The sequence below is a fragment of the Aphelocoma coerulescens genome, chromosome 1 (assembly GCF_041296385.1).
Source record: "Aphelocoma coerulescens isolate FSJ_1873_10779 chromosome 1, UR_Acoe_1.0, whole genome shotgun sequence".
In the NCBI taxonomy this organism is placed as follows: domain Eukaryota; kingdom Metazoa; phylum Chordata; class Aves; order Passeriformes; family Corvidae; genus Aphelocoma; species Aphelocoma coerulescens.
This window is the reverse complement of record NC_091013.1, coordinates 99,605,967-99,624,193: the sequence shown is the minus strand read 5'-3', so window position 1 is coordinate 99,624,193 and position 18,227 is coordinate 99,605,967. Positions and strand designations below refer to the sequence as shown.

Sequence of the window (18,227 nt, the reverse complement as noted above, 5' to 3'; positions counted from 1 at the left end):
GCACTGCACAGCAGGCCCACCTTTACGTGCTTTGAATGAAGGTTGTTCCTTAAAAGAAAAACAACAAACATAAAACATTTTTTAAACTCTACATGCTCATCCATTGACACACAACTTTATACAAACACAAAACGTGCTGTTTCAAATGTTGTTTGATCCAGGGACAGTTAGAAAGCTTATGAGCTTCAAAACAGTATGAGGATCAAAAATACATAAAAATTAAATCATGCAGACAGGAAAGAAAAGGTGCAACAAATTCCTGACAGGTTATACATGTAAGGATGCTGTTAAAAAACTACTAAAAATAGTAATTATAACTTGCAGAGATCCCATGAGCACGAAGTTGCATGAGTGAAAGCCTTTATGGCATGACTCACAAAGCCAGAACACCTCGTGGATATTCAAACAGTAACTGAATAGTGAAATATTAATTTGTCTCAACTTATATGGCACCAGTATATTGGAATACCAAAAAAACCAAAATCACAGCACATGATTTACAGCTGCATATCAAACTCCCAGCAGAAACTGGGCTCTTGCCACTGATCTTCAGGGACATGACACCTCCACATCATTCATTTTGTCGAGTGGCAGTGGTTACCTGTGAGATAGACTTTCTTCCTCCCGAAGCGATCGGAGAGCTGGCCAAAGGAGATGGCTCCAACAAACACACCACTGAAGTAGAAAGAACTGGCAGCACTGACTTTGTATGATGCATTGCCAATTAAAAACCACTGGATGGAGGGGGAAGAAAAAACCAGGAATAACAAAACAACAAAAAGGCAAATTAACCAGAATCCAAACAATTCACCAACAGCTAATAGCTGGAGGGGATGATACATATTTTAAAGAAGATCAAACTCTGCATAAATCTCCTAAGCATCATATTCAGTAAATCACCAGTCCCCACTGCTGTCTCCCAAAGTCACTGCAGGATACTAACAACTGCACAGTTCTCCCAAATCAAATGCAGTCTTTGAATCTGAAATCAAGAACAGATTCCTCACAATACTCTAATTTTTGCAGCTTTCTCCCACTTTCCCTTTTTCTGCCTTCTTTCACATAAAGCTATTAATCTAAACAGACTCAGTTCTACCTATTGACGTGTCACTTCAGTGTGTAGGCACACAGTGTGAAAAAAGTAGTTGTGGTTTATGTCTGAAGATAATCCTGCACAAGCTCCTCTTTATGAACTGTCTTGTCCCTGAGCAATACTTCGGTAGAATTAGACAGGTTAGTCATGTTTTCTGCACACACATCTTTTTTACAATGTACTTTGTAATTTCCAGTTCTTTTCAATTCCAAATACAAAGCTGATCTTGAAATGTTTGATTCTTACAGGCTTAATGTCTCAAGTTGAACCTCACAAAATTCTTTGTCCCTCAGAAGTGTAGAATGAAAATATGCCATGCTCTCATTGTTCAAAAGTTATTTCCTTTTGTATTCTAAATACTCCACATCTTCTGTTCTTTTTCTATTCCTCTTGCACCTTGAGATAATGTTTCCTTTTAGTGACAACCAACTCTTCTTCCTGTGCTGGTAAGCTGGTGATTATGTCATTATCCCTGGAATAACACTCTAATCTTCTCCTCATAATCTCCTCTTCCGCTACCAAAATCCCATTAAATATCCTTTCTAGAAAAGCTTATATTATTTCAAAGCTCAGTTATAAACTACCTCATCAGGAGAACAGAGCGATGCAATTAAACTTCACAAAGATTAGGATGCTAACAAAACATCATTCATAAGCTCCAAGAAAATAACTTGCTTACTTTCTAAAACTGCTTCATTTTGAATTGTTACTTTAACAGGGAGGTGGTTACTAATACAGTAGGAAATGCACCCCTAAAGCACCAAAACTGACAAAATTCAACTGAAACCAACATGACCATAAACCAGCTTTTGTAGCTTCTGCAGACTTTAGAAACAATTCTCAGAAAAATACATTTGTAAAATAATTGCATATGAGATTAATTTTATCCTGAAATAACACAGTCAGTTTGTTTTAGAACTGCTGCAAGAATCATGCCCTAACTTTCTGTATAAAAATTTAAAAAGCTGGCAACAAGAAAATTGTTGACATGAGATGCTTTCTGAATCATTCAGGGATTAAGGGATAATTTGGTTGCAAAGCAAAATTTGTTCTGAAAATTTATCTCAACATCTAAGCCCTTTAGAGAGCTCAAGGCTTTTCTCTTCTACAAAAAACATGCTGCATTTATGCTTATTCACAAATCAAGCTTTTTACATCAGAATATTTTTCAGTGTAAATTCGTAATGGTTATGTTATCAGTGATGCCACAAGGTTAAGCACTGACACGTCCTCCTCAAATGTAGGAAAAAACTTCTTTACAATCACTCACAAAATTAGATTAATAACGAATTAGTGGTGAAATATTCCCCAAATATATATGTTCTCTCTCAAAATCTTGTTGTGCTTAGCACATAACTTCCAAATATACCAAATATTCAGCTAACAAATTAATAAAAGCTGTATTTTAATAGAGGGAAACAAAAGATGTAAGAAGATTTTATTCAAATGGGCCTTTACTAAAACACATGCTAAAGAATTAGAAAGCAGAATCTACACAAGTTGCCTTGGGTTTGGGGTTTTTGGCTTGTTTTGGTTGGGGAGATTTTTTAGGTTTTTTTTATTGCTCATGCAGGTTTTGTTCTTTACCTCCATTTCTTACTTATGCAACCAAAATGTATAAAAATCTATACAAAATCTATGTCATATGCTAGGGTGTACCAGCATGTCTGACTTGTCAAGTTTAAGAGAGTAAAAGATTCTTGGATAAGTTAAAAAAAAAAACAAAAAAGAAAAACCCCAGAGAAAATTCAAAAACCTTACTGAATTTTAAATAATGCTTAAGAAATCCGCCATCCATTAAAATTTTAATTTAAATGGTATCATAAGTACTCATCCTCTTTATTGCCAGAATACAAAGCAATGCCTTTTGTACACAATGGCTTGGTACTATTCCAAAGCTGGCCATTTTTATTAATATGCTCCTAACCAATAAAGTGCTTCACAGGAGTAATCTGGATAGCAGTAATACCTCTGGACAATAGCCACAAACTATCAAGTGGTACTACACTTGACTCCACAGATCAGCTCTACATTCAGGCCTTGTAACCAATGCACTCAGGGCTGTTGTACAGAACAATTTGACATTAACTGATACTGACAGCCCCAGGAAGGGCAGGTGCTACACACATCAATGCAGAGTCTGGAATCATTCCTGTAGGGACTGTGGCTAGATCATGAGAGAAATTGCTTAAAACACACAGAGGCTGTGCCAACGAAGCTAAAGCTTGTTTTGGAACAGAATGTGAAGGAGCTGCTTTGTCCACCTGACTCCCCACTGCCAATATTCTCATATCTGGAGTTGCAAAGACTGCAGGAGCCACTTCCTCCAGTGCTTGCTAACTCCATGATGGATGCAGTACATGCACTGGAGCTCAGCAGGGGAATTTCAAGAGGTGCCCAGAAAAAGCTCAGGGTCCAGAAAGCATTTTAAACATGTTAGTAAAATGAATGCCATGATTCCAGCTCAAACGTGGAACCAGGCTGCAGGATGCAATATGTAACTTCCACACAGAAAAGGTGGAAAGTTTCGGAGCACAACGCTGGTCAAGATCTGCAGAGCTATATAAAGCTAGCTTTTGTTGCCAGTAAAGACATGAGCACATTACCTGTTCTCTAACTGGAGGTAGCACGTGTTTCATTTGCTAATCAAAACACGCATTAGTATGCAAGACAAAAGCAGTACAACGAGTCCCCCAGAACCACCTCAGTAAGATTTACACACGAGGCTGCAAAACACATTTCAGACTTACCTCAGAGACTATGGATGTGAAGCTGCTGCCAAAGTGTACGTGCTTATGCACCTCACTGCCATTGGCAATCAGAAGCCATTCCCCAAAAGCTCTCTGCTCGCTCACTGAATGGTTGCCATGGCTCTGATTAGCTGAGAGCCCTTGGAGATCCCAGTGGTAGGGAGGAGTTGCACCCACCAATGCGATGAGGATGGCTTCAGTGGCCACATAGAGCTGGCATGAAAGACAAAAAACATCATTGCTCAACTTACATCCAAGCAGTTTCCTCCACTGGATCAAATTAGTATTAAAAATATTCCTATTTTTATATTTGCCTTCTACCACTACGAGATGTCTTGTATAGCCCCTGTCTTATCAAACAGCACACATTGAAGAACCACAGCTTTAACAAAGTGGTTTTTGCACGTTTTATGTGTTGGATATTTGAGAGAAGTTCCCCTACTGACACCTTTCACTCAGTCAGAGGGCCCCAAACTCCCACCCACAGCAGGTATAGATCCTGGATGGAGGAAGAGTCATTAGAAGTCCTAAGGAGGAAAAAAACCCTATTCTTTAATGCAAGTACATTACTCTTATATCCTCTCCTTCCACCTGTGTTGTTCACTTCCCTCTAGTTTGGTATTTGGAATAGATCTCCTCCCCATGGTTTCATATCTAATCTTTCCCAGTTTTAACAAAATTAATTCCTTGCTGGCTGTCTATCTTCTCTGGACCTGTTTTACTCTCAGACAGAGTACAGAGACAGAGACAACCACGTGAACACACATATGCATTTTTTATATACCTACACATTTACAGATACACACAAGGTCTAAATAGTGATCAACAGCACCTTTTGTTTAGGAAAGAATAAATAAAACTGCTGGAAACCCAGACAGTTCAAGCCTGATGTAGAGCTGGGTTACTGCTGCTTGCTCAGAAGAACATTCATAGGTCACATTACAACTACAGTTTAAAATGTGGTGGTTTGAGACCCGTTTGAAGATAGAAGTGGCACAAATTCTGCAACAGAAGACGGATCATTAAGTCTTCAGAGAGACGAAAGGAGTTGCTAGTAACAACGCCACACACTCTTCAAATAAAACTGCTTCGTCTCAAGCCCTCACTGAGGAACTGTAACACGGCACAGTGGTTCTTGACAAAACAAACAAACAAAAAAACCCACCCTTCTTCCACAAAAAAACCCTCATTCCAACCCTCTCCATTCTACAAACCCTACTTAGGCACCACCTGAATAGTCCCTGCTCTGCTCCCAGCCTCTCCTCCCCATGTTCTTGGGAAGAATGTATCCACAAGAAGTGTGTTCTCTTTGAAGACTGCTACACAAATAATTGGCAAAACCGGGAGGACCATAGGTACAAAAAAAGCAGCCTGAAGACCTCTAAATTCTGATGGAAGCAACACCAGATAATACTGCTCTGTTCTGTACAACAGCTGAGCAGCTGGACTTACACACAGATCTAAATGAGGATTATTATTAAACTGAAACAGAACCCCTCCGAAAAGCATTTTTCCCCATCAGCCCCTTTTTGTATTCTACATGAGAAACTGCTACTTTAGTAGCAGCAGGTAGATAAATATTTTTTTAAATAATTCTTCTTCCATTTTCCATTAAAATGATCAAATATCAGAAGAAATTGGGAAAAAAACAGTTAACTGCTATTTATTTAAGCTAAAGAACAACTTCTAAATCAATAGCAATGAAAAGTAAAAGAACTCATCTGGGAAAGAAGGCAAGGACTAAGATCACATGGGAAAAGAGGTTTTAAAAAGCTGAGTGGCCATGTTGCTAGGGATGTGTGGATAAGGTACTCTCAAGAACAGCTTGAAATTACTGAGAAATGAGAATTACAGGTCATGATGTGTGGTGCATCCCTCCTCTGACTCGCTCAGACACTTACGTGTCAGGACAAAGGGAAAACATACTTGCTTTTGTCTTGTGAAATAATAAACATACTTTTGAAGTAGATCAGGAAATGAAGTCCTCAAGGCGCTTGGTTTAAAGAAGGAAATCGTAACACTTTTCATTTTTGCTCTAGGTGAAACCCGTTCTAGCTACAGAAAACTGAATAGAAAAATAAGCGATTGCAGGCACATGAAGAAACACTACAGGGCTTTTTTCTATTAAAAAAGCCAACAATCAGCCTTAAGCATCCTAGTGGCTGCAGCAACCAAGGATATCACAAAGATAGAAATACTTTCAATTGGTTTGTGCAATCAGCAAACCATATGAAGATGGAGACGTGTTTTGATGTTATCAAATAGTACTGCTCTATACTTAAGTTCACTAAGTCACTGCTGACACAAAATTCTCCTTCCTAGTGAACACCTGCCTTTTATTTTGGGTAAGAGGTACAGTAAACCCTATTAATTTCATTGTGGAAACAAACCGAAGCCCACAAAACACCCCCAAAAATTCATTTACAATTCTGAAGGTCAGAAATAGTTTCTAGAAGTGATCTTAAAAACATGATGAAGGAAACTTTAGGCTTAATTACAAAATAAAGTTTTCATTTAAGTAAGAGTTGTGCTAATGAATCTGAAGATTCCTCCTTTAAGAATTCTAAATGCTTGCACTTAACAGTAACATAGTTGTGCAGACTGGTGAACAACACAAAACACTAACAAATCAAATAGAAATGTTATATAATAGCTGTATAAAATGGCTACATTATATGCACTGCGGCAAACAAAGCCCTTCATTTTTCATTTGTTCTGTAACCCAAGTCAAGTCAAATATATGTCATTTAGTCTATAGTTCCTATTCATAGAACATTTTAATTGGCTCTATATGGATGTTAACAGTTCCCTACCAAATTCCCTACACTGATCTGTATTAATCAAGATGAATACCAAGCACATGGGGACAAGGCAGCCACTCTCAGTCACTGATGATGAGATGCTTAGAGTTCTGTTAGTTGAGGTTCCTCCTGTTTGTTAAAATTCTCTTTAGGTTATAATTTTATAGTCTGCCTAAATTAGAAGACTGTGGTGTTAGGGAATTTATTACAAGGCAATGCCCTAATAACCTGTGAACTTTCACATTCCCTGTTAAGTAGAAGGGATTTTAGTTAGCCAGTCAAAGCTATTTCACTAACTTATTTTGAAATTAACTTAAAATTATTATTAATAGAAGTGGCTGACATGTCTTGACCAGCTTTCCTGATGTTCGCTTTCATAATAAATTATATGCAAGAAAGATGTAGAATCTCTAATAAGACTAGCAAGGAAGGGGGAGAATGAATTTAAAGCTTCACTTGTGTATAGTGAAAACGAACACAAAAATAATTTAAGAAAGTCTTTTAGTGCTCAGAATTTACCCATTATGAAGCACAAATGAAAAAACAAAAGCAAGACTTCAATTCTAGGAAGAGGAGCTTTCAACGTTTTTAGTCAGCTCATCAGCAATTCCCAACTAGCCTGGTCATTCTAGACAAGTATCAGCTGAAGCATTCACTGCTGAACAAAAAAATGAGTAAGACAGTAACTTCTGACCTTTGGAATACAGAAACATTAAAACTGCACCCTGAGGAAAGACAGAAATTAAGGAAGAACAATGAATGACCTTGCTCTGGTAGAGGCCTTTGATAAAGACATGGTTACAGTTCAGGATTAGAGTAATTTCTTCTGAACCCATGACGAGCAGCTGAAAAGCTGGAGGGCAACCTAATTTCTGAAAATCTGATGATCTCATCTGCTCCAAGTCATTTCCAAAGGGTGATATGGCTTTAAATTCACATTATTTTTTCTCCTCAATAACTCCTATGTAGAAAAGCCCTAAAATGTCTTCTTGCTGCAAAATTATTATTTGCTGCTGACAACATATTCCTCTATGAGACTATCCTTCCCTTCTTAGTGGCATGGTAAGAGAACACTGTAAGACAGAAGGAAAGGCTGTCATAGTTAAAGCAAAGAACCCCCATGTGCAGAAGAACATCACATCTCAGTTACTTACCAAGCCCAGACCCAGTCTGACAGGGAATATTTCCCATGAAGAATGGAACCATTGTTGGTTATTACCTGTGACTTATCATGACAGAGCAGACACAGATTTTGAAAGAATTTAGGGTTTCTGCAGAGACACAGAGAAAACCTACACAGTTTAGAGTTTTTCAGCCTGAAATTGCTGGCCTCCAGAATCCACAGCAAAAAGTCCAAAGTCTGTCCAAAACCTTATATAACTTCATTCTAGAAATTCTTTAACATCTGCAATGAAGACAAACTCTGCACAACAGACACCAACTCTTAGAGCCTCCCCTCCTACAGGTTTGTGGAAAATATCCCTCTAGCTTCCCCTTCGTGTTCCAAATATCCAAACACACACCTCTCAGCTCTGTTTCATGCTCAGTGTTATTTTGGTGGGCAGTGGCAGCAGCAGGGATTTGTTGCTCCTGCTCAGCCTGGCAGGAGCATGTGCCCATTAGTCAGGCGACTGCTGCCATACACAGACAAGGGCTGGTTTACTTTCCAGGGGCAAACACTGGCATCTGAAGAGCAAATACCTTCATTGCACAAGCTTCCTGCAACAGCAGTCCAAGTGACTCAGTCAGAGGTACACACCTCTGTCCGACAGAGCCAAGGGAACCCAGCACCCTCACTCACATCACAGGTCGACAGGCCTCTGAACACGAACAATGAAGCTGGAAGTGTTATTTTTCTGCCTTTAAAAACACAAGGCAAAAAGAAAGCTCACAGACAGATAAGCTAGAGAACGAAGGCAATACATATGAACCAAAACTACAAAATGCACTATTAACACTACCTCTGCTTCAATAGGAATATTCAAGGAAGTCAAACTACATTCATGTGCACTCAAGTGCCAAGGCTCTGCAGTCAAATACATAGTTTCTATATAGTTTCACCAATATCACATTGAAAGTGCCACTCCCCTCTTCCTATGAGGAAAAGGACTTACAACAGGACGAAGTAAGGAAGCGCTGTAAGGTTCTATTCCAATTTATGAATACAATGCAAAGCAGCCCAGGATTGGACTGTCTCAATTGCATTATAGGATAACAGGAAAAAAAAAGTCAGCAACTGCTGGCAAAAAAAAGCAGGAACTGTGGGCTGATAAGTATCAGGGTTTAGTCCTGCTTCCACAAGCATGATTATTCTTTTGTCTGCATTTCATGTTTGACCCTCTTTCTTTCCATAATTTCCAGCCTGTGTTGGCTATGAACTTATCTGAGTCACAGGCAGTATTTTAAGAGATCAAAGTCCTCATCTTTGCATGCTGTTTCAGGACACTGCCAAGGAATACTGGGTGAGCATCCTGGTCCCACAGAGGCAGTTCTCCTAAGACTATAAGAGCACATTCTTGGCTAAAGCATTTGACTTGGTAATTTACTGAGTACTTCCAAAGTTTTTGTTTAAGTATCCAGACTAAAGAACAATGCTGTCATTTGTACAAGCTACTTTGATTTATTTATTCATTTTAAGGACATGTCTGAAGGTAAGCAATTAGATCTACTTGTGTTTTGTTTGTGGGTTTTTTTAAAGTGAAAAATATCTTCTGTTTACTACTATTTCAGAGCAACATGATGCTCCAGAACTGAAAAGATATATTTTTCCAGATTCATCGTGGAACTTGCTAAACCACTGATTTTAAGCTCAGAGCCTACAGGCCTCAGAATTCCCAGAATTATTTCTTAAAAGTGTTCAGAAAAATAATTAAGAATTACAAATTTCAGCACTCTTAAATTTACTGTAAAAGCTCTTAACCTCTTCAGTAGGAAGTCCATCAGGGGTCTACAAATTAAAATACATTAAAGAACTCTGGTATTTATCTATTTTTAAGACACCAGTAACTAAACATCACAAAGTCTGATAAGCTATACATACAACTCTTTCTATCTTCCCCAATATGAAGATCTCAAAAGTTTCACTGAGCCTTCCAAGGCAAATTCTTAACACTCTTTCATCCTGAGCCTGAAAATGACCAAGTAAACACAATGTTTAACCAGGTTAAATTGCAAACTTAGTCAGAGATCAAACTCAGACGAGTAAACAGACGAGACCTAAAAAACAGATGTTATTGCTCCAGAGGGACTCCAGTCCCACTGGGCTAACACTTGGAAAAAGCAAACAGAGGTTTTGCTTAGTGCAAACAATACACATGAAGCACTATCTTGCAGAAGTAGTTATATTAACTGCTCCAGTTAAAATAACAAAGATATTTGAGAACACAAAACTTTATCTATGTCAGAAATAAGGAGCAACTATCTCATTCAGGTTGGAAACAACTATTCTGAGTTCAATTACACACCTACTAATTCTCTCACCCAAGAGGAAAGGAAATTAGAGCCTCTAAAATGGCGACGTGTCAGTGAGCAGTGCCTTGATATTGCTAGTGGAAAAACACAGGTAATTTATTGCCTACAAAACATGGGAAGTTAGAAACTGTGTGTACACAGAGGCAGGAAAGAAGGAATGGGAAATGATGTGTCATAATACAAATATTTTTAACCCACAGTGTTTGCTACATAGTAGAATTATGCCTGTTAACTCCCAGGCTGTTCTTCCAAGGGTGCTCAGAGGACAGACTGGCTAGATGGATTGTAGTTTGCCGGGCTGAAAGGCAAATAGCAGAAGACAGGATTGCTTCAGCTCCCACTGAATCTAAATACCATCCCATTGCACCAAACATTATACCTAATAACTTTATTATTAATAATCTGAAAAAATCTCCCCGTATGTTTTACCCACAGCCTACACAAAGACGACAATCACTATTGGCACAGTGCCTCCCTGGCACCTTCCCTTCCCCGTTGTTAAAAAGACTTTGCAAAAATCAAGGCATTCAGCCACAGCTCCAGTAAAGAGCCCACAGCAAGTTCCTTCTGATAACGTCACTTTACACAGTATGTAGCCACCTTCCTTTAAATAAAAAAGAAACTTGGGTTTTGGTTTGCTTTTGGGGTTGCTTTTGTTTTTTTTTTTTAAATAGGCAGAATACTCTGCTACCTTCCCTCTGTTGTTAAGCCTTCAGAATGCCTACTCTGTGCCTCTCCCAAAACTCATGCTTCTTGCTATGCCCATCAGCAAAAATTCTGTTAAGGTCTTCACAACAGCACATTGAACAGGCATCTTCTCGGACTGAACTGCACAGAAGCTGATGTCAGCCTTCTAAGTTAAATTGCAAAAGCTGAGTAGAGGTGTTGATACAGATACCCATGCATAGAACGTGTGGTTTAGTGTCAGAGTGAATGTTGTGGTCATTAGAAGAGCAAGAACACCCAGCAACTGTAAATGACACTTAAAAACACTTAAATATGAGCATGTTCAGATGCAGCTAAAGAAGGGAAGGTCTTAGAGTTATAACTAACATTTCTTCTCTACCTCAAGCTTGCTCTGACCATACTCCTGCATATAAATGTAAAGCTTAGATATGTGAATGATGCACTGGCTTGATTAAGACACAACATAACTTGGAGGGAAGATGAAGATGTTGGCAGCTGATTAGGTATTTTTACCTTCCCTCCACTAAGAATTATTTTGGAAAAAAACCAAACAAAAGCAAGTTAGCTATTTCAAAGCAATCAGTAAGGAAGCTGTTGTTAGCATCCAGACTTCTGTGCTGTATCTGAGAGTTAAGGACCCCACTCCTAATAAGGCATGTTACAGCCCAGCATTGTTAGTTCAGGTTTTCTGCAGAAAATAGTGCAATGTCTGCATCGGCTGCATTCATGTTTTTAAGGTTATAAATGTGGTATCATTAAAGGTAGGTGATTGTCTCTCGTAAGGGACAATTAGTTACGGATATGAAAGAAGTAAAGGACTAAGAGACCAAGGATTGTTGGTTAGCACCACTGAAATCAAATGTCACACGTGAACAAAGTACTACCTTTTTTTCTTGAAAGATTTCCCCCACCCAGTTGAAGTAAATGGTAGGATTTGTCTTCACTTAGAAGTTCCATCAACTTTCAGATGGAAATATTCTTAGCTAAATGAGTAGCAGCACATCTTTATGCATCAACAGTTTACATACTCATACCCACCTCATTTATTTGTCCTCCCAAACAGAAGTATGCTATACCAGATCAAGGATTTATATGCAGTGATGCAAGTACTCTAAAAGCCTTTATCACATTTACAAGGAAAGCAACACCATCCTTCAGCATAAGCATGTTCTGAGTAAGATACAAAGCACAAAAAGACGTGGGAATACAAAGCTTTCCTCAAGAAGAACATTTGGGTCCCTACTTCTTATGTTTGTATTCATGCCACATTTGAAACCTTCCCCCACAGAAGTGGCTGCACATGTCTGACACACATTCTGCAACTGCTTTATTGAGAATCAGAGGGACTTGAAACTCTTCTCCCACAGACATACAAAAAACCCCCCAAACACTGAGGTAATCAAACTCAAAAAAGATTACACAGAAATTCTGAAAATCCTTTTTTACCTGCCACATTGCTCACTCACTTACAGACACTCGTAGCTGAACTGTGTCTAAGTTACAGCACATGTAACTTTGGATAAACACCATACCTGTCATGATGCCCCTGGTAACAACTGCAGCACAATACACCATCAGTTGTAATGCAATTTGTGTAGTATGCCTCTCCTTCCTTAATTTTAAATTGTTCATTACATTTCCAATTTGTTTTGCTTTTCCTGCTCAGATAAAGTCCGAATAGCATACATCGTCAAGGATTGGGAATGAGCTGTTCAATGTCAGATCAAATCTGGCTAGTTCAAAGAACAGTTTAAGAGATTAATGCAAATGTAAATATTAAAAGAAGATTCACTGACAAAGTATTTCATTACTGTCATTGCAACTACAGCGTGATGTCTCATACCATGGGTGTAGATAAGAAATGTCAAGAAACAATTAAACAAGGCTACATAGGAGATCACATCTGCATCCTGTCTCAAAACACACACTATTTCTTCTGAATTATTTCTAGAGATCTGGAATGTGGAAGCCTTCCTTACTTAAGCCACATGCCCCAGAATGAGCTTTCCCTCAACACATTTGTGCAGATGGGATGATTAAAGACCTTTCTGCATCTTTCTGCATTGGAATATTGTAATGATAGAAGTCATACATGATATTGTTGTCAAAGGTAAAGTGATGCTAGCAACACCACTCATTACAGCTGCACTGCATCACAAATAGTTTGTTTCAAGGCAAAGGTATAATTCAAGCAACTTGATACAACTATCTTAACTGTTTTTACATCCTCCTTTCTGTTAGTAAGGAGTTCCCAAGATGGATGGAACAGCCACCCTTGGTAATTATCCATATTGCTGGGCAATGCACATTACTCAAATTAAGGCAAAGCCTTTTTCAGCTATGCAAACAAGAACTCCCTTTTAAACTTAAACGTGTTTTTAAAAGCCTTTCAGTAGAAATACAGTAAGAGCACATTTCCATTCGCAGTTTGGACTTGGGCAATCCTGTGGCTCAGATTAACTGGCAAAGGCCAGACTCGTTCAACCACATATTTTGAATCACAAGAGACAAAGAAACTTTTCATTTTTAAATATGTTTGTGTGCTCTTAAGTGTCTGATCAAGGTGTGAGATTTTGTCCCACGTTGCTACACACACTCAACAAACACCAAGACTGTTCTTTAATAATACTTCAACATAATTTCTTCAAAAGGTTGTGACAACCAGTAGTCAACAGGTATCAAGTACTTACTTTTAGCTCAAAATAAACTCCTAAGTATTTTAAGTGTTATCAGCTCCCTTTGTTTCTTCCTCACTTTCTTAAAGGTATACTAGAAATGCAAGACTAATCCAGCCTCAAATTCACATTAGTCAATCTTCACATTCTTCAGGTAAGTCCGGTCTTTGTGTAATTCCATATAATTTGTAAAATTTTTTCTCTACATTAGCTGTTGTCAGTCCATTATAAAGTTAGCAACCACTGCTACAGAATATGCCGAAAGATCTTCCAAATTCCTGTTAAGTTGGTAGTGGATAAGCCAGGCATACCTTAATACAGTAACAGCTCAGCAGGTTAACAAATAACAGCAGCAGGTAGCAGAGGAATAACAGAAATCAGGGAAGATGAAAGAAGGAGCCTGCAAGACATACTTAATCTAGTTTTACACTGATAACATAGAAGAACATTTTTCTAATTACAAGCAACCTGGAGGTTTTTGTCAGAATTGTCAGTAAGCTCATTCCACATACTAAGAACGAGTTCACTCAAGCCCACGTGAAAATTGACTCATGGGCAAAGTCTCACCCCTACACACAGAATTGTTTGGTAGAGTTTGCCTCAAAGAAGCTAAACCATGTCTGTAGTTAGAATTCAGAGACTAGACACATTGGCATATCAGTAAGGCTACATGGTGGAAGTAGCTTACTGTAGAAATTTATATTTAAAAAAAACCCACTAAAATGAGGGGAAGTACTTATAAAGTATGAAACTCAAAGAGATTAGTAACATGCAGAGATGAAAAAGCACAAAAGCCCACAAAGAAAGCAAGTGCACCTGCTGGGAATCTTACTGGGAAGGGAAAGCACAGAGTCTAAGCTCTGGATATTGGCAACGAAGATGAAGGGACTTGACACAGCAGACAAATATTTTTCACACATCAGGTATTCTTAACTTTAAGAATGTAAAAATATTTTTTATACCTACAGGCCCATATGAAAATATAGGCCAACTGAGGGAGCACATGCAAAGGGACAAGGAAACTAGCAATAAAATGGAATAATCAGTCCGTGGCACAGCCAGTGACATAGACTACCAGGAGTTCTCATTCTGCTGCCATATGCTGCATCTAATCCACTGAAGGAGCCCACGACTACCTAGATCTACACCACACACACAAGATACATTACTTACCTTCGGGTCCATCCTCCAAAGGCTGGACCAGACAAAACACTAACACCAGTTGTGAAACCTGCCTTCAGTCTTGCTCTCACACATCCCAGTGACACATTACGTAACTTGGCCCCAATAAAGGAACACAAAAAGCAATCAACCACCCAAGCAGAAACCAGCTGAAAAAGTCCACATCTACTCATGAACTGAAAGACAACAAGCTTCACATGTAAATTCTTTACAGCCTCCTGTGCCTGCATGATCTGAAGAAAACCTACCAGTCAGAGGATGATCCTCATTGGTACAGTTCAAGAATTAAAGATAACATGAGAAGAAAAAAAAGCAGACCTGCAAACCTGCTATCTTTTCTTCTTTAGTTATTCTGAATTAGTTCCAGGATTTGCAAAGATCCTTCTGTTTACTTCTCCCATGAGAAATGCAAGTTAATCCACTAAAAACAAAACAAACGAACACAAACATTACAGAACAGCTGACCCATACTACTTAAAATTCTGAAAACACAGAGCACTTGTCAGGGTTTGCAGTTCATTCCAGAACATGACCAGCACTGGAAGAAAAAATAACTACTGCTTCCTTGATTCCTAATCTTCAGTGAACATATACATTTTCTAGCTAGCCAGCCAGCCAGCAGAACAAGCTCTAAGCAATGTCTAATATTAAGGAATTAAATAGCTAAATCAGTAAAAAAAAAAAACAAAACAAAACAAAAAAAAAACCCCAACAGTACAAGGAAATAGAAACCTACAAAGCTTTTGCTGATTATCATCGTAACTTTACAACCAAGTATAGAGTTCCCATCCAACAGGACTGGGCATCTGAAATTTCTTTGGTCATCTCATAAAGCTTCTTAATATTTCAGTCAGTCTAGGGGAAGTAGGGGTTGCCAGAAGACATCTTCAGTCTCACAGCTCACGACTGGAAGTTCTTGATTACTACAAAATATGGGTCAGCAGAGGTGGGAGGAAAGTTAAGTTTCCCTCTTCCTTCCTGCAACCATTAAACTTCCACAGTGGAAGTAACCCAGCACTTGTCAGCCTCGCTGAATTCATGACAATGAAGATTTTGATGCTAACATGGAGTAAACCAGACTTTTGCCAGATTCAAACCATACTTCAGTCCTAGGCCTGACTGTGAAGGTATACTTATTATTCTTGTCTTCCTTCCCTGTCCTCACAAAGATGAAGCAAAACTGAAAGGCAACAAACATGGTTGCAGAGCACATCACTTGCTCATGCAATCTCTGAAACTCTCTCCAAAGAGAGTCTCTTCTAGAGCACTAGAAGAGTGCTCTCTTCTAGCACTCTACTGTTACTTTGGACTCCACTTTTATCACAAAGTTTAAGAGAGTTCCAGATTTGTATCTCCCAAACCTGACTACCCAAAATGTAGGGCTTCATCCAAATAACTAATGGAGACACTGTCCCTGTATTCCAAGAGTTAAGTCGAGGCTAATCAAAGCACCATAAGCAATCATCACCTGTCAGCTGGTTACATGAGAGCTTCTGCACACAGAGGTCTCAGTGGCCACCTGTCACTTTATCAGTGACAATCAAACCACACACAACCTAGAAATCCCCAGTCTAGGCCATTAACTCCAGGTTGCGCAGGATTCCCAGCAGAGCTTCTTGCAGAAGTCAATGTCGTCCAGTCCAGGTCATGAAAGCCTCAGCTGAACTTCACCCAGCCCTTCACCTGACCAGCTCCTAACATGTTCCACGAGTGACACAAGGTGTAACCGCTCAGGCAATGCGGCAGAGAGAGCATTAGCTGCTTGCCCCAAATACACTCTGCAGAACTGAGCACTGCCTTTGGGCAGAGGCCACCTGTGTCCCAGGAGCACAGCACGCTACTGCAGGACAGACCCAGAGGGGAAGACTTGTTACTGCCACCAACAGCCCTCAGCAGAAGCCCTCCCACACCAGCCTTCGCACCAGGCAGCACTCACCGCATGGACATCCACCCAACACCTTGGGAACAGCTGTCCACTGCACCCAGAGCATCCCCCTCCCGGCACCGCTTCCCCCTCGGGACAAGAGCGGGCGGGAAGGGCGGCCTCTCACCTGGAGGAGCAAGGCCAGCAGAACGCACAGGTACACCTGATAAGGGCCCATCTGCCCCACCAGCGGGAATGCCTCCTCCACCTCCATCCCGCTCCCCGCCCGCCGCGCAGCTCCTACGAGCGGCCGCCGAGCAGCGCATCCCCGGGGCGAGGCGGGGCGCGGAGCGGCGGCCGGGCCCTCGCGAAGCTGGAGCAGAAGGAGAGGGAGGAGGAGGAGGAGAAAGAGGAGGGAAGGGCGGGAGGCGAGATACGGTGCTCATGCGCAGGTTCCGGGGAGAGCAGCCGGGATGCGGCCGCCTCCCTCCTTCCCGGGCGGCCGCTGGGGAAGCGGAAACGCACTCAACCTTAGCGCAGGCGCACGGCCCAGGATTAAATTATTTGGGATGGGGTTGCGTGAGGAGCTGTGCGTGGAGCGGTTGGGATGGGGCTGTGTGAGAGCGCTGTCAGGGGGGCAGCGCCGAGGTGCCTCGGGCCGGGTCCCTTACAGTGAGCGGGCTGGGCACTGGGGAGGTGCGTGCCAGGTGCGGGGGGCGATGCACCTGCTCAGGTCACACCTGGTCACAGCTCTTGGGAAGGGGAAAGGGCAGAGAGCTGCTATCTCTGGACCCTCGGTTAGACCAAGGCAGCACGCTGGCCCTGCGGGCTGGGCGAGAAGCCTGCGCTGGGTCCGTGCTGGCGAGGTGTTCGGGTTTTATGGCAGCTGGGCTCTCATCGTCAGGTTTCGTCCATCAAGCACAGTGGAGTTACAGTGTGCGCTCAGCGGGTTTGCACCGTACTGAACGGGGTTAGCCCTGTGTCTGGGAAGCTGTACACACATAGTGCACGCTGCTTAAGTTCTGTCAGTTCACAGAGACGCCAAAATGCTGACACACCTCAGCTGTGGAATATTCTGTAGTGATACTTCATCTTCTACCTGCCAATAGTTGGGGGGGAAAGCCGAATCTGGTATAAGGCTATTGTGTAGGTGCCACTAGAGATCAGTTCTGGACCTACACAAATCTTACTGTTCTTGATTTGATGCCTGGTGAGGACATGCCTCTCTCCATTACACCAGTCTCCATGAAACTGTAGTTGTGTATTTTATGAAAAGAATTTGGAGAGCCTTCATTGTGAACATGGGGTAGAAGTTCTCACTTAGAAGTAATGGGACTGGTTTGGGAGGGAGCATGAACTCTACTGCATAGAGAAGGGAAGGGAGATAAATACATGTGAAATAGTAATCTTGAAAAATGGCAATGAGCTTTTCATGGTCCATTTTCATTACACCTTTACAATAAAGCTCCAGGAACATGAAACAATTTAGATTGTTGAGATTTTTTTTTACCTAGTGATACCAAGAAGCAGCAGCAACATCTTTATGCTTGTAGCTTTTATTGTATGAACAACAGAAAGGAAGAGAGTTGTTGTGAGCTGTGACCTTTAGGACCATGCCAGAAGCCTGGGAAATAATACCATTTCTGGGCTGAAAAAATCTTGGCAAATTGACAATCATCAAAGCAATTTACTCTTAAAATTAAA

The 18,227-nt window shown here is 40.6% G+C and overlaps 1 protein-coding gene across 8 annotated transcripts in view; it reads right to left on the bottom strand.

The window, feature by feature from the left end:
* The window catches only part of SLC22A15 (solute carrier family 22 member 15), a 49,150-nt gene extending 32,112 nt beyond the window's left edge, over window positions 1-17,038 (bottom strand). For 7 of the 8 annotated variants that reach the window (XM_069020917.1, XM_069020873.1, XM_069020868.1 and 4 more), the window contains exons 1-3: window positions 16,711-17,038; window positions 3,844-4,056; window positions 602-734 (exon numbers count right to left, since the gene is read on the bottom strand). In XM_069020917.1, the coding sequence (XP_068877018.1) occupies window positions 602-734; window positions 3,844-4,056; window positions 16,711-16,797 (433 nt within the window). In that variant the 5' untranslated portion in view covers window positions 16,798-17,038. Of the gene's footprint in view, window positions 1-601; window positions 735-3,843; window positions 4,057-14,650; window positions 14,683-16,710 lie in introns of those variants that run through there. The other variant, XM_069020900.1, reaches the window with a different exon arrangement.
* Between the last annotated feature and the right edge of the window lie 1,189 nt (window positions 17,039-18,227).